This window comes from Rhagoletis pomonella, unplaced genomic scaffold (assembly GCF_013731165.1).
Source record: "Rhagoletis pomonella isolate Grant_MI unplaced genomic scaffold, Rhpom_1.0 Rhpom_scaffold_00827, whole genome shotgun sequence".
NCBI classification, from domain to species: Eukaryota; Metazoa; Arthropoda; class Insecta; order Diptera; family Tephritidae; genus Rhagoletis; species Rhagoletis pomonella.
The window spans coordinates 1-17,288 of record NW_023459381.1 but is presented as its reverse complement, the minus strand read 5'-3'; the positions used below and the strand labels follow the sequence as shown (position 1 = coordinate 17,288).

The 17,288-nt window shown below is 38.1% G+C and overlaps 2 protein-coding genes across 3 annotated transcripts in view; both read left to right on the top strand.

The window, feature by feature from the left end:
* Positions 1 to 11,417, top strand: part of LOC118751594 (ER membrane protein complex subunit 2-A-like) — a 51,994-nt gene extending 40,577 nt beyond the window's left edge. The window contains exon 5 of one of the 2 annotated variants that reach the window (XR_004994565.1): positions 11,317 to 11,417. The gene's annotated coding sequence lies outside the window, so the exon portion shown is untranslated. The remainder of the gene's footprint in view (positions 1 to 11,316) is intronic. The other variant, XR_004994564.1, reaches the window with a different exon arrangement.
* Positions 11,418 to 14,730: 3,313 nt separating this feature from the next.
* Positions 14,731 to 17,041, top strand: LOC118751592 (the record flags this gene model as incomplete). Its single annotated transcript, XM_036486412.1, has 1 exon — positions 14,731 to 17,041. A coding segment is annotated over exon 1 (2,311 nt), but the record flags the coding sequence as incomplete, so codon positions are not given.
* Between the last annotated feature and the right edge of the window lie 247 nt (positions 17,042 to 17,288).

Below are 17,288 nucleotides of genomic sequence, written 5' to 3'. Positions count from 1 at the left end.
TTTTATTTTCATTTGACACATACCGTTTACGAGATATATTTTTTTGAATTTTAAGCATGCCAAAAAAGGGCTTTTTAATATATGCCTCCGCGCTAAAAAACGCGCGCTCTCCTTGGCGTGCAACATTTTTCTATGTACCTACTCGTATAACAGGCTGCATGCTCGCAGCTGAATTTCTTCGGCATTACATAAAAGACAAGTTCTGAATGTAGTTTTTTATTTTTTATTAGGGTTCTAATTACGCCCTTCTACAATAATGAATATGAATGTCTACTTTTTTCAAAGCTTTCCATTTTGAAATCGTTACAAAAAGAATAAGACTTAACTTTCAGTCTATTATTTTCTTCAGGCTCAATGCTGTGAATTTCGTGCTTGCCTGGTTGATTTTTGCCTTGATTTTTTTCTGATTCTTCCTAGTCCTGAACATGGTTATACCAAAACGAGATATTGGGTAGTGATGTTTCCAATAGCCACAATTTTCTCTATGAGTGGGGGATTGTTTCATATATCTGTGGTCATAAACAATAACCGCATAAGTAGAAAAACCTGTATTCGAGAAAAACGTTTTAAACATTTGGATTGTAATGTTAACCTAATGGGGAAACCAAAATATGTTCGTCCATTCCTTTTTAAATAGCTTAGCTGGCGGGATGGGGATTTCATATACACATGGAAGAATAGTTGCAGAATACGATAACATATAAAACTCAATTCTTTCTTAAGTCGACTCAGACGGTTATTGCTTATACCACAGATATATTCCATATCAAGTTTCAGTACTCTACCATGAATTTGATTTTCAAATCTGTTAGCAATACAATCGGGAATTGTTCTTCATGCTGTGGAATTTAATAAGTCAAAGTGATTTACTCGCTTTATTTAAACACGAATCAAATTCGCATATAATACTTCGGTATTATTTAATATCTAAATATTAATCTTTACAAGGAACTTGTTTCTATGATAAATGTAGATGAAAAAGTAATTAAGTCTGCCGATTGCCAAGAAGTTATTCTGTCGAACGATTAAGTGCACTTGCTCTGCCCGCTTTCTTTCTTCTTTCGCATGCGGGGTTGCCATCGTTTCGTTAGTTCAGCCAGGTTGCCACAGTGCTCCCCCCAGACTTTACGTCCGGAAACGGACGGGGAGTCTTATCCTGCGTCCGCTGCGGTTTGTTGATGTCTCCTTTGGAGGCAACTGTTCGGGTGTCGATGATATTGTAGATGATGGTGTTGTGTGCGACGTGGCTGAATGTTGTTGAGTCGCGGTTGTCGTTGATTGAGTATCTGCTTGATGGGACTCGATGAATGCTGGCTTAAGTCGGTCTATGGATATATTTACGTTGTTGCGGTTGATTTTGACGGTGTAATATTTAGGGTGTTTCTAGATCACTGGATATGGGCCATCATATGGCGGATAGAACGCCGGTGGCGCTTTATCGTTACGTACAAATATGTGCGTTGCATCGGCAAGTTTGCTGAATACGAATGCTTTTGCGGAATCATGATTCGCGGTTTGAGTTGGGCGAATCTCCTGCATTATATCGGAAAGCTGCCTGACGAAGTCCGACTGTGGTGGAAAGATTTGCCTATCGTTAAAAAACTGTCAAGGCAACCGTAATGTGGTACCGTAGACAAGTTGCGCGGCTGTTGTACCGATGTCGGGCTTGAATGCTGTGCACAGTCCTAGCAAGATTATAGGCAAGCGGCTTATCCAGTCTTGTCGTTCGTGACACGTTATTGCTGTTTTCAGTGAGTGATGCCAGCGTTCGATGATGCCATTTTCTTGCGGGTGACATGCCGTTGTCCGCAGGTGGGTTATACTCAGCATGCGTGACAACCCGATAAAAAGCTGCGACTCGCACTGTCTTCCTTGATCGGTTGTTATGCGTGCTGTTATGCCAAAGCGCGAAAACCAAACATTGATGAGTTTTCTGGCGACCGTTTCCGCTGTTATGTCTCTCAGAGGAACGGGTTCTGGCCACCGCGTATACCTGTCGATAATCGTGAGGCAGTACTGAAATTCACTCCATGGCGGAAGTGGTCCGATGAGATCGATGTTTATGTGTTCGAATCTACACGACGGCAAAGAAAGTTGCTGAAGTGGTGAGCGAACATGCCTACTGATCTTAGATCTATGGCAGCTGAGACATCGTTGCACTTCTTTGGCAATATCCTTGCCCATATTTGGCCAAACGAAGGGTGCTTTGATGAGCTTTGTGGTTGCGCGCACGCCTCTGTGGTAGATGCTATGCATTTTGTTGATGATATCTTTGCGATGCGGGCGTGGTACGAATGGGCGTACTTCCGATGTAGATGTATCGCAGTAGATTGTGTGCCTTGTGTTTGGAATGCACAATCTTTTCAAACACAGCGATGTGTCGCCTTCGATGAGTTTCTTCAGTTCTGGGCAACTAGCTTGATCTTCGGCCATCCGGTGGTAGTCGATGGTTATTGATTCAACCGCTTCGATGCGCGATAGTGTGTCTGCTGTCGTGTTCTCGGCGCCTGCAACGTGTATGATGTTCGTCGTAAATTGACTGATGAAGTCCAGATGACGCAGCTGTCGCGGTGATGCTTTATCGTGTTTTTGTGCGAAAGCGTAGACTAACTGTTTGTGGTCTGTTCGTACCTCGAAGAGTCTTCCCTCCAGCATGGCTCGGAAATGCTTGATGGCTAGGTATACCGCGAGTAATTCCCTGTAGTAGGTATTGTACCTGCGTTGTGCTTCGCTGAGTTTTAGACTTAAAAACGCCAGTGGCTGAAACTCGTTGTGTACAATTTGATGAAGTGCTGCGCCGATGGCAGTGTCCTTGGCGTCCGTACTGAGCGATATTCGAGCGTTCGGGGCTGGGTGAACCAATAGCGTTGCGTTTGCTAGTTCTTTTTTTCATTCGTTGAAATGGTTGATTGCCTCGTCGGCCCATTTGATTCGCGTTGTGTCGTTTTTTCGGTTACCTGATATTAATTTGACGAGGGATATTTGATGTTGCACCTCGTTTGGCAGGAAGCGACAATAAAAATTTATCATTGCCAAAAAACGTCGTAACTCTTTGGCGACTTCCGGCACCGGGGAGTTGGTGATCGCTTGAACCTTCTCGGGTAACGGTTTGATGTCCTCCGCCGTAACTACGTGTCCCAGGAATTCGATTTGCGTTTGAGCGAATTTGCACTTCTCTAAGTTGACTGTTAGGCGGTATTGACGAAGACGTTCGAAGACTTGCCGTAAGTGGGCTTTATGTTGCTCGACGCCTTCAGAAGCGATACACACATTATCGATGTATACAAAAACGAAATCGAGTCCCTGAAACACTGCGTGCATGAACCTTTGGAACGTTTGTGCAGCGTTGCACAGGCCAAACGTCATGTGTGTAAACTCGAATAACCCAAACGGAGTGGTTCGGGTTCGATAGGGATCTGGATCGATTGAGGTCCATCTTGCTGAACACGTCTTTCTGGTACAAAAAGTGAGTGAAGTCCTGGATGTGCGGTAGCGGGTATCGATACGGTAATGTTTGTGCATTCAAGGCTCGGTAACCGCCGCATGGACGCCATTCCCCGTTTGACTTCCTTACCAGGGGTAGAGGAGAGGCGTATGAGCTTTTCGACGGGCGGCAGATTCCCAGTCTGCTAAGAAACTCAAACTCTTCTTTCACAGCTTTTAGTTTTTCGGGTGCAACCTGGTCGAGGTTGTGCTTTGTCTGTGCCTATCAGTGTCGAATTCCCGATGTCGATGATTAGGTTGAAATGCCGGAGGAAGTCGGCACCGATGATGGTGTATTTAGTTTCCGCTATGACGAAGTTCCATACGAGTTTGCGTTGAAGACGAAGGTCGAGCGTACGACGGACTACGCCGTAGGTTTTAATGGTGGTCCCATTAGCGGCGAAAAGTGGGTTGCCTTCAGAATTTGACAAGCGGCATGCTCGAGTTGGTGGAACGACCGACACTTCTGCGCCGGTGTCGACCAAAAATAGTTGATATGACATTCGATCTAGTATAAAAAAGTTTGGATTTAGCATTGGGATTGGTTGCTCGATGATGGTCTGCTGCCAGAACTGTCGAGCTTAGTCGTTACGGCAGCGTTTAGTTTTTTGTTGGGTCTGACTTTTTTATGGGAAAATTGCATGGACTTCGGCATTTTCAAGCCTGAGTACCATATTCCCGGTGATACCAGCAGGTCGGTGATTGTTCTGCATTGGAGCTGCGATGTGGAGCAGATCGAAAACCTGGTCCAGTATGTAGTCGTCAGCATGTGCAACAATGGCGGTATACTTATCTTTTTCTTTACGTATACAAAAACCATGCAGTTCGTACCATGCGTCAACTTTTATGAACCATGATTCGATATTGTACTTCGAGTTGAGTTTTGGAAACGGTAATTTTCCGAATACCGCATTGATTTGCGGTCTGTCGCTGTCGACGCCTGCGTTGATGTTGGCGCTGTCGTTCGGGGCAACGTTATTGTCGTCTTTTGTGAGCTCTTCCGTGCTATTATTAAAGCTCATGTTGCCGGGCCACGTAGGTATTACGGTGGCCCGTTACTTCGTGTGCCGTTATGATTGCCGGCTTGCGTATAGTCGCCGAATTGTCGGTGGCGTGACACCTGAACTGTACTTACGCTTTCGGTGAGTTGGTTATACAGGTTTTGCTCTGAATCTTCGAGGCGCTTCAAATCAAAGCGAGATTATTTTTCCCCAGCTATTAACGCGCAAGTTTGCTCTTCACGCCTTAGCACGGTGATTTGATGCACGTCTTTTACTCACTATCTCCGTTTTTACTACGGGGTCACCGGGGCACCGAAATTGCGCATATGGAAACTGTGCATTTAGACATTATTTCGGTTTCAACCGAAACTGTGCATGTATGCTTTATTTCGGTTTTTACCATATGCATTATTTCTGTTTTAAACCGAAACTGTGCATGTATGCATTACTTCGTTTTTTTTCATATGCATTATTTCGCTTTTAAAACGAAAGTCGGCATATATATGCATAATTTCGGTATTTTCTCATATGCATTATTTCGGTTTTCAACCGAAACTGTGCATGTATGCATTACTTCGGGTTTTTCATATGCATTATTTCGGTTTTTGTTATATGCATTATTTCGGTTTTGAACCGAAACTGTGCATGTATGCATACCTTCGTCTTTCACATATGCATTATTTCGGTTTTCATCCGAAACTGTGCATGTATGCTTTATTTCGGTTTTTTCCATATGCATTATTTCGGTTTTGAACTGAAATTGTGCATGAATGCATTATTTCGGTTTTTGTTATATGCATTATTTCGGTTTTCTAACGAAAGTGTGCATATGTATAATTTCGTTTTTTCTAATATGAATTATTTACTTCTACTTAGTAAGGGTTTTAATCCCTAAGCGCGGCTGAAAGCCGCCTACGCAGAGGAAAGTTCTGCGCAAAAATACGTCCGCCCTTCTTTTCCGGCAATACAGAAAGGAGAATTCTACTTAGTACGGGTTATAATCCCTAAGCGCGGCCGAAGGCCGCCTACGCAGAAAGAAGTTCTGCGCAAAAGTACTTCCGGCCCCCTTTTCCGGCAACACAGAAAGGAGAATTCTACTTAGTAAGGGTTATAATCCCTAAGCGCCTACGCAGAGAGAAGTTCTGCGCAAAAATACTTCCGCCCTTCTTTTCCGGCAACACAGAAAGGAGAATTCTACTTAGTAAGGGTTATAATCCCTAAGCGCGGCCGAAGGCCGCCTACTCAGAAAGAAGTTCGTTTTCATGTATGCACTATTTCGGTTTTTGTCATATGCATTACTTCGGTTTTGAGTCGAAACTGTGCATGTATGCATTACTTCGGTTTTTGTCATATGCATTATTTCGGTTTTGAACCGAAACTGTGCATGTGTGCATTACTTCGTTTTTCTCATATGCGTTATTTCGGTTTTCAAACGAAAGTGTGCATGTATGCATTGTTTCGTGTTTTTCATATGCATTATTTCGGTTTTCAACCGAAACTGTGCATATATGCATTATTTCGGTTTTTTTCATATGCATTATTTCGGTTTTCAAACGAAAACCAGTTTTTTTCATATGCATTATTTCGTATGCACAGTTTCCATATGCACAATTTCAGGGTGCCGGGGTCACCACTTGTGGGATTTAATGAGTCAAAGTTATTTACTCGCTTTATTTAAACACGAATCAAATTCGCATATAATACTTCGGTACTATTTAATATCTAAATATTAATCTTCACAAGGGACTTGTTTCTATGTTAAATGTAGATGAAAAAGTAATTAAGTCTATATTCGCCGGCGAGCCGATTGCCAAGAAGTTATTCTGTCGAACGATAAGTGCACTTGCTCTGTCCGCTTTCTTTTCTTCTTTCGCATGCGGGGTTGCCATCGTTTCGTTAGTTCAGCCAGGTTGCCACAATCCTATTGATGTTAAAGTAATAGTAAAGCAAATAAAGCAAATAGAAAGTAGATATTCATATTCATTATTGTAGAAGGGCGTAATTAGAACCCTAATAAAAAAACATACATTCAGAACTTGTCTTTTAACGCTGAAGAAATTCAGCTGCGAGCATGTAGCCTTTTATACTTGCGAGTAGGTACATAGAAAAATGTTGCATGCCAAGGAGAGCGCGCGTTTTTTAGCGCTTTCGCAGTTGTTTAAAATTTGATTACAAGCGTAATTTTGAACTACCCATTCTGAAATTTTTACAGGTTCTACTTAAGTATTTGAAGAAGAGTTTTCAATAAAAAAATTTAAAAAAATCAATACTAAATTTGAAAAAAAACTAAATTTGTTATTATTTTTTTAATATCTAATTTTTTGTATTAAAAAATAATTGTATCGACTTCTCGTAATCCTCATATGAAAGCCAAGAAAAAGTCATAAATGGTACGATGATTAACTTTGTATTTTATTAAAATGCTTATTTGCGCGGAAGCATATATTAAAAAGTCCTTTTTTGGCATGCTTAAAATTCAAAAAAATATATCTCGTAAACGGTATGGGTCAAATGAAAATAAAAAAATACGTGTATCATATTTTAACCCAAAGAATGCAAAGAAAAATAATTTGAGCGGAAAAAAATTTTTAGTGTAAATTTTGCCTGGATTGACCCATATGTATCTTTGTAATTAACAAAACTTAGGAGCTCAGCAAAAATTACTCTTGGCAACAAAATATATCCGTTGTTGTGGATTTAAGCAGTTGCAACTTTTACCCGACATTACTTTTAATAATATTAAAAAAAAAAATAAATAAAAATATTCTAGTAAAATATTTCTAGTAGAAGCACGAAATTCGACCGACATGCTTACGAAGTTGAAAACGCACAGAATCCACCAACAGTTAGGTTTTGAGCTATTCAAATTATCTTAAGACTTATAAACCGCATGAAACTAACGGACAAAATCGAATTATTTTTGAACCAAACAAATTGAAGTTTACAGCTAAGAACATGTATGAAAAAAATTGTTATAAATATGTAAGGTGAATTATACAGTGCCACAAATGTAGGTGTAATGTTATGTAAATGTGCTACCAAATCGTCCACGATAACTTTGGAAATGCAATAAATTCGAAATGTTTCCCATATTTAAACGCATTGCTAGTAAATCTGCATCTTTAAATTTTTAATAGGACGGCAGGATTTCTCCCAAGGACATCGAAAAAATTAATTAATGGAAAAAGCATAGTGGATTTGAAGGGGTGTATTACAAGGCTGCGAAACTATATGTTTTTTAGTCGAATAATTTGTGCATGTCCTGAAAATTTGCAATTTCAGGCCATTTTTTAATTAAATTTTTATGTTTAACTTTTTTAACAAATTCTTTTCCTCCTTTAAAAAAATGCATTTCATAATATTAAATAAACAAAATAAAGTGTTTTAATGTTTGACATGTCCTCTCGGGTGGATTAAAGAATAAATGTGGCAGTATTAATTAGAAAATTTGAAAAGTATCCTTTGAAATTTGTATCCTTTAGTATCCTTATATATATTAATAAGATTTAAATTAAACTAAGATTATTCAAAAGTCATTCAAAATTAGAAATCTTGAAGGATAATATTTTTAAAGGACATTTTGACATGTTCCAGAAGGATAATTGAAAACAAACGTTGTAGTTAATCCGGTTTCGAGCTCTTCTTTCATTTGGTACCCATATCTCCATATTTTTTGTAAACTTTAGGAAATATATTATAATTTATAGTCCTTTGGAAAAAATCCTGACTACCAGGTAAAAAACCATGTAGATTTACTAAATATTATGTCCTAATAAAGTATAGTAATACCATATTATAAAGAAGTAAAATGAGTAAATTAACAAAACACGCGAACTGCAACAAGCTTATTCTGATAACTTTGACTGCAAGTCGGCACGGGTTGCCGTGGTTAGAATTGCATACAAATTTTATTCGGATATCCGGAGCTCCCTGATAAACAAAAATTTTTCAGGTAAAAGTGTCATCGTTTTTGAATTATTTAATTTTTTTGAATTAAAAAAAATCGTGCCTTTTCATGTATTTTCTTAAACTGCATCTACAAACAAGGCTATACTTAGTAAATTTTTTAAGTAAAATACTTTCAGATAGTTTCTTCTCTATACTCAAATGCAATGTAGTTAAAATATATTAAGGACCCATTATAAAATTAGGACTATATTGGGATTTTTAACTTTTTGATATTTTCTTCCCCAAGTTTGAATATCTCTGGTGAAAAAAAAATGTACTGAGCTATAACTTTACATTACATAAAAAAATTGCTCATTTAATAGATATTTCAGAAAGGTGCCACTCTTACTATTTCGAATAGAAAAAAAAGTTATAGCCGCTTATGTGGGTAAAGGACTGAGACACGCTAGAATGTATTTAATAGATTTAAATTAAAGTTGGTCTTGTTACCGACCAATGACATGCTAAATAGTACAAAGGTACATTATTACCTACTCCTGATATTATTTTATGTTACTTACCGGAATTCGGACTAGAGTTTTTTGTGAAGGATGGGTTCACGTGAAATAAAATATACATGAGTTGTTTGAAGAAAAATATATTCATTTATTGATAAAATATGCTCAAATTGGTGACCTTCTACTCTAATACAAACTCGACAACTTTTAAGAAAATACGCTTTTAGAGATCTTAAACTCAATTGGGCTATCTCAGCAGCAGCTCCGTTTATTTGTTTCCGCAAATGCTCTTCTTTTTGAATTGGTTTTGAATAAATTTTGTCTTTAAAACAGCCCCAGTAGAAAAAATGTAATGGATTCAGGTCTGGCGATCGAGCGGGCCCGTATCGTCCAATCCACCGGCGAGGATAAGTTTCATCTAAATGAGCTCTTACTTCACGGCCGTAGTGAGCAGGGCATCCGTCATTTTGCAGCGATAGTCTTCGCCGCTGGTTTAAGGGTACATCTTCTAAAAGAGTTGGAACCCGTTCCTGAAAGAACTCTAAATAACTGTGAGAGTTGAGTGTTGGCGGCAGTTCCACAGGTCCCAATATCTAACAATTAAAAAAACCGCACCATAAATTTATTTTGTGCCGGTACTGCGAACGATCTTCTCTCATTTCGTGGAGATTGCCAACTGTGAAGGTTATGTAAATTAAAATAACCATCACGTTTGCATGATGATTCATCGCTCCAAATTATTTTATTAAAAAAGTTGGGGTCTGATTCATGCATTCGCAACATTTCACTGCAAAATCTAACCCTCGACAGGTAATCTCTCTTGTAGAGCCTGAACACGTTGAATGTGGTAGGGATGGTATTTTAAAGCTTTGTGAAGTGTAGTTTTTGGTATTCCAGTCCGTCTTTCCATCATTCTTCCTGAAGTCGATGGACCTAGTTCCACTTTCTCTAACACAACGTTAACATCTACCGCTGCAGGACGTCCTGTCTCGCCGCCACGCCTTCCAGTTATGCGACCTTAAAAAAGTTAAAAATGATAGTTAAAAGAAGATTGGCTTCAAACAAGAAAGGTGTAAAAATTACTTACCTTCAGATATTTCTCTATGGGTGCGGGCGAATACTTCACGACCCAGATGCCGACGATTGGGCTATCGCTCTGCATAGAGTCTTTGAGCATCTCTGGCATTACAGCAAGCTTCACCGTAAATTAGGTGAATATCCGCATATTCATGCGACGTATACTGCGTGTTGTATTAATAACACAATGTTCGAAGGGTCCAATTTCACAAAATCCACTTTCATTATTTCCGGTAAGTAACACAAAATAATGTCAGGAGCAAGTAATAATGTACCTTTGTACTATTTAGCATGTCATTGGTCGGTAACAAGACCAACGTAAATTTAAATCTATTAATACATTCTAGCGTGTCTCAGTCCTTTACCCACAAAAGCGGCTATAACTTTTTCTATTCGAAATAGTAAGAGTGTCACCTTTCTGAAATATTTATTAAATGAGAAATTTTTTTATTTAATGTAAAGTTATAGCTCAGTACATTTTTTTCACCAGAGATAGTCAAAGTTGGGGAAGAAAATATCAAAAAGTTAAAAATCCCTATATAGTCCTAATTGTATAATGGTTCCTTAATATATTTCAACTACATTGCATTTGAGTATGGAGAAACAACTATCTGAAAGTATTTTACATAAAAAATTTACTAAGTATAGCCTTGTTTGTAGATGCAGTTAAAGAAAATACGTGAAAAGGCACGAGTTTTTTTTAATTTAAAAAAATTTAAATATTTCAAAAACGGTAACACTTTTACCTGAAAAATGTTTGCTTATCAGGGAGCTCACCACCCCACTTGCCTTCTCCTCAAGTTTGGCAGGTTACTTCTGGGACACCCTGTATACATACATATGTATGTATGTATGTATGTATAAATATATGTGCAATGTGCTGATATTCAAGGTATGTTTGTAGGTGCATATGTATATATGCTTTTTGACTTAAGCAAGCCATATACGTTTGCGACCGTTGGTTTAACTTGATCATGTGCTACAGATTGCAACGTTTGTGGGCACGTTGAATGAGGTATGTCTTGGTTGTAGGAAAAATCAAAAAAAGTGATTTCCTGACAAGTTGTTTAACTCGTCGCAACCTTAATAAGCATGTAGTACAACGTCATTGGCAAATGGATAACTCAGCCGAAATGCGTGTTTTGTTGAATTTTATAAATGTATACCAAAACCATGAAAGTGTAAAAATGAGATTGTACAATGAAATTGCCGCAATGTTGTAACGTTTGTGGGCAAAACTTCCAACTTGATTACGAATCGAGTTGAACCAACGGTCGCAACGTTTTTGGCTTGCATTCGCATCTTACTAAATTATATAGTAATTGAGCTACAGCGGTTATATTTTCTAGATACATGCTACGCGATTTCGCAAACCAGATCAACATGAATATTTCAAAAATGCCTGCCGAGACACCTACATCGGATTTAGGCTTCGGCGACAAGGTGAGTGCAGAAAGAATTAGTTTTTGTTATGAATTAAGAAATGCATATCGCTAATTTGCTGGAAGAATCTTATAATCCAAAGAATTTATTTTGAGTTAAGTGTATAAAAAATTGCATAATTATACATATCTACTGCAAAATTCAAAATTTACTGTAAAAGTGTCACTTTAAAAAATTTCATACATTGCATTCATGTCAATGCCATGGCATTCCATCGCAAACATAATAGGGGTATTCTCGAAGCCTTGCAAAGCCGTTACACACAACAACAAAATACATGGGAAACAGCATTTCCTATCGCTGCAAAGTATGCGACGTCTGGACCCTTGCATATATTTTGCAACAGGCATAGCAAAATAAATGCGACTCTGTGCTAGCTGTTTTGTCGTTGGAATTGCTATATATTTCTCTCATACCTCTCATCTCGCTCACTTAATTTTTTTTATCTTGTTATTGTATTTGATACAGAATTTTGTTGCTTGCTACCAGGGTGTCCAGAGTGTTTTTAAAAAAAAGCGCAATTTCTGAAAAAAATCGCCAAAAATCGCAATTTTTTTTTAAAATTCATGAAATCGATTTTACAAGTCTTTTATTTAAAAAATGAGCTCTTGTTATAATATAGTTTTTAAAACCAAAAACGAATATAACGCCTTCAGAGGGTAATAATAAATAACACAAATCACTTTTATAATAGTGATGTACAAAAAATTTTCTTTAAAAATACGCATACTTTTTAAAAATATTTGTTTCAACACATTTTGCAATAGGAGTGCGCAATTATTAAATTTATTATAACTCATATTAATTGATTATTCGCAGAATGCGCTTTTAAGAGCTCGGCGCTAACGATTAAATAAAAACCTATAATAAGGCGAGATCAGATATTTCCACAATTTCTTCAAAATCACCTGTAGTGTCTAATGATTTAAATTTCTGGTGTTGTCATATATTGAGCTATTCAACCTTGATAACATACTGTTTGATATTGGAAACGTTTTGCAGCAGAAACTATTAGCCTTCATATAACACATTATTCGAACTATTGAATTAAGGCTTTCCTACCTCATCCTATTTCGAATCTTAGATTTTGTTGAATTCATTACGGAAAAAACGCGCTCAACAAAGCATGTGAGTGCGGCAAGGATAATAATATGAATTTACTTATATTTGCAAACATTTTATTGCCTGTTGCGGTTTTCACTCCGTAAGCAATTATCCAAAATTCTTCAGAGTCGGATAAAATGGTTCTGAGAAAAGTTATTCCATGGGAAAGTTAAAAGATTTAAATATTCAGTTTCCGCTGCTTTTCTTTCCTTCAAAGTCAAATAGTGAATTGGCAGGTCTTTGAAACTCGCCCTTGTGATTCACACACTTTTCTGGGACGAAATCAAAGCTTTTTTAAAAGTACTTAATTGACTAGGTAATCGTTTCAAAGTTCTTCGCTTAGGGTGATTAAATATTTTTGGCAGTGTTTTAATATGCTTCTTAAGTCAAGTTTATCACGCTGTTCATTAGCCTCTTCTGTAAAATTATCGTGGAAAACTAAGTTTTGTATATTTTTATAATTGGAAAAAATTGATTCGAAGGGAAAAAATTGCCAAAAATCGCCAATGGCGCTTTGCTAAATTTTTACGCGCAAATATAAAACAAAAATCGCCAAATTGGCGCGAAATCGACAAATCTGGACACTTTGCTTGCTACCTATGTATGCTACCACTTTGCAGTAGGGTGCTCTCGTACTGTTTAGGCCCATACCTTGCGTAAATATTGGTCCTTCTCAGCCGAGAAATTGACCTCCGAGTACTCCACAGCGCCAGAAATACAGTCCACACGCACCACTGCCGCTTGATCGCCACATTATCCAAAATTTGCAACAGGATAATCTGCCAGTTGAAGGCTTTTTTATTATTGATACACCATAAAAGGACCACAGGATACACTGCCACTTGATCGCTATATTTGACACAGCAGAAACAGTTCCAGCAGCTACATTTGCCACAGCAGCTACAGTTCCAGCAACTTATTTTGTCACAAAAGCAGCACTTCCATTTACAAAGGTACGTGGTTTTGATTTCACACCTCAGTGCACTTTCAAACATTATTTATAAAATCGAGTGTCAAACAAAAATGTCGCGGGTGAAGTTGTGAGGAAAAAGGGTAAAAAAAGCTTTAATTTGCCTTTGAACTTTATAAAAATAATTTTTTTGCAAACCGTTCGTTTTGTTTTTGTTTTCCACATTCGCTATTAAGATACAGCGAAGATACCGCCATTTTGAAGTGAACAGGTGTTGTTGTTGCAAAGTGATTTATTTAAAGCGAAGCACTTGCTTAATACAAGTTTTTTTTGCGGTGCACGATTTTAAGTTCATATCACTTTTCACTTTGATTTTGGTATTTTATTATAACTCCTTTCGTGTCACTGATCTATAAGATTTTTTTTCCAGCCTTGTGCTAGTAAGATTTCACTTGGGACGTAGTGGTTGGGGTAAAGTTACTTGTTTTAATCAAAGCACTTGTTTAATAAAAGTTTTTCTCGGTGCACATTTTTAGTTCGTATCATCTCACTTTCGGGTTGATATTTTTTGTTTTTTTCCGGTCACTGGTTTAATAACTTTTCTCAGCTTTGTGCTATAAAATTTCACTTGGTACGTTGTTGTTGAGGTTAAGTAAACCCTTTTAATATAGGTACTTATACAGCAGATTTTGCAGCGTACAATTTTAAATTCTTATCATTTTCACCTGTTGACTTTGTTATTTTAATTATAATTCCACCTTAGTGTCACTGGTTACAGATTGGGTTAGTTAGTGCCTTAAACACTTCACTTCACTTTTTTAGGGTATCAAATATTTGATTGTGCATGTAAACATACATACACACATAATATATTGTATTGTGGAGAAGGACGGGTTCTTTTTTCCCTCTTTTTGTTCACAACATTCACTTTCGCGACAAAATTCACTTCTGGCAGACGCGAACGATTGCAATATTGTATACACTACATATATATATAAAGAGTTGGGTGGCAAGTAATTTACCATACGGAAATACATACATATATATAACTCGTCTTTGCTGAAAGAAAAAAAAAAAAATTTTAATAATTACGTCGTTAAAAGAAAACGAAATCCTCGACTTTTCAATTAATCTGGTGTGGTTTTTTTTATTCTGGTGTGGCTATTCAGGTGTCGATATTTTTCACGTCGATTTCAATTCTAATTAAATAAATTAAATCTGCGATCAGATTTATTCGCAATTTTCTATGAAAAAAAAAAAAAAAAAATCTTTCTTTGTTCAAATTTAACGAACCTTAACAGGAAAAATGGATGCTTTTATTCGTCAGGCAGATGCAGTAGCAGAGTTCGAATCTGACTACAATTCCATGCAGCCATCAGAACACTCAAAGCACTCCTTAGCTTTTCAAAAAGAGGAATTGAAGGCTCTATGGGAAAAGGTGAAGGGGTCCTATGATGAACTCTGCGCTTCAAAAGAGCTCGATAGTAAAGACCTGACTTCAATAAAAAAGAAATACAAAAGCACATACTTCAGTTTTTTGCGGTGCCAAGCAGCAATGGCTGAACTTTTAGAGCAAACACTTTTTGCAAAGACTGAAAAAGAAAGTGAGTATATGTCTAGTCGCGAGCTCAATATTCATCTGCCTCCGTGTGACACGGATATATTTAAAGGGGATTACCTTTCATGGCCATCATTTAGGGATATGTTTACGGCCATATATATCCTTAATAAGCGCCTTACCCCTGTTGAGAAGCTGTACCATCTCAGGCAAAAAACGCAAGGGGAGGCCAAAGAAATTGTACAAAGATGTCAGTTGACCAATGATGGTTTTCAAACCGCATGGAAAAATCTATGCGACAGATACGAAAACAAACGGATCCTAGTCAATAGTCAATTGAGGATTTTATTTAATTTGAAAGCAGTTGAGAGTGAATGCGGTAGCTCCATTAAGAAGCTGCAACGTGATATCAACAACTGCATCTCGGCGCTTCAATGTCACCAGATTGACGTTTCCAGCTGGGATGCGATATTCACGTATCTGTGCTCCACAAAACTGCCAGAACATATACTGGCACTATGGGAGCAAACCATAGAGAAAAGAACGGAAGTATCAAAGTGGGAGGACATGGATAATTTCTTATCAAGTAGGTTTCAGACCCTGGAGACAGTAAAAGGCATTAGGGAGAGCAAGCCAAATAAAGCCCCTAAGCCACAAAACATACATCAGTCTTCAGAATGGACTCCAAAAAGGCTTGGCGCCTTCCAAGCCAGCGTGGAAAAACCCACATGCAAAATGTGCCATAGCCATGAGCACAGGCTAAAAAGGTGTGACAAATTTCACAATCTTACTCCACTAAAGCGACTCGAATTTATTAAGAGCATCCACAGTTGCTTGAATTGCTTGTCAGCCGGACATACAGTCACGAAATGTACCAGTCCGTTTAATTGCAGTACGTGTCATTCAAGACATCACACGTTGCTGCATATGCAAGCAACTCAGCCAAAAGCAACAGCTCTTAGTGCACCTACAAGTCCGTCCTACGATATAGCCTCTACTTCTGAGCAAGCAAAAAGGCGGGAAGCTGCGAAAAAGAATAAAACAGTTAATAAAGTTAATTCATGTCATGCAAACTCAAATAAAGGAGTACTATTAGGAACGGCATGGGTCAACATTCATCATAATGGTGTAAATTATTCAGCGAGAGCGCTCATTGATTCTGGTTCTGAGTGTTCTTTCATAACCGAAAGACTCAAACGAAGAATCAACCTGCCATCGAAACCCTTGCATGCCCAAGTTTCGGGCATCAATAATTCAATATCTGCGCAGGTAAAAGAAGCGTGTGCTATTCATTTGCGATCTCCTACGGATCCGTTAATCAATATAAACACGACCGTATTAGTTTTGCAACAATTGACAGGGGATTTGCCGACTTGCCAAGTAAGCGCAATGACGCGGCAAGCATTCCCAGACTTGATGTTGGCGGACAAGAGATTCTTCGTCAACGAGCCCGTTGACCTCGTCTTAGGCGGAGACGTCTACCCCCAAATCATTTTAGGCGGGTTAAAGAAGAACATCCTAAATACACTTCTCGCACAAGAAACCGTGTTCGGTTGGATAGTGACCGGTAAAGCGGAATCATCGAATACAACCAATAAAAGAGTATCATTTTTTAATGAAGTTACTGTGGATAAACAGTTAACGGCCTTCTGGGAGCTAGAAGATATCCCCAAGAAAAGAAGTATGAATGCCGATGACATATATTTTGAAAGGCTTTTCAAAGCAACGACAAAGCGAAATGATGGTGGGAAGTACATTGTCTCCTTACCCTTCAGGCAAGATTTTCCAAATAATGTTTGTCTAGGACCATCACTAAAAAGCGCTTGCTCTCAGTTCTACCGGAGCGAGACGCGATTAGCAAAAAAACCTGTTCTTCAAAGAGAGTACAACCGGGTTTTATGTGAATATGAAACATTGGGCCACATGTCAAAGATTTCAACTACCGTATCACCAGAGTCAACCGACTGTTATTTCCTACCACATCATGCTGTGTTAAAAGAGGAGAGTACCACAACAAAGGTCAGAGTGGTATTTAATGCATCATGCCCAACCGCCAACGGTATGAGTTTAAATGACGTCCTCCTTCCAGGTCCTGTACTTCAGGCCGATTTAACTATCCTCATACTCCGTTGGAGACTGTTCCAATACGTCTTCAACAGCGATATAGAGAAAATGTATCGGCAAATATACGTAAACGAGAATCAAACGAAATATCAGCGCGTAGTTTTTCGCACCTGCCCAAGAGACCCAATTAGCCTATACGAATTAAAAACGGTGACTTTTGGCATCAACTGTGCTCCTTATCT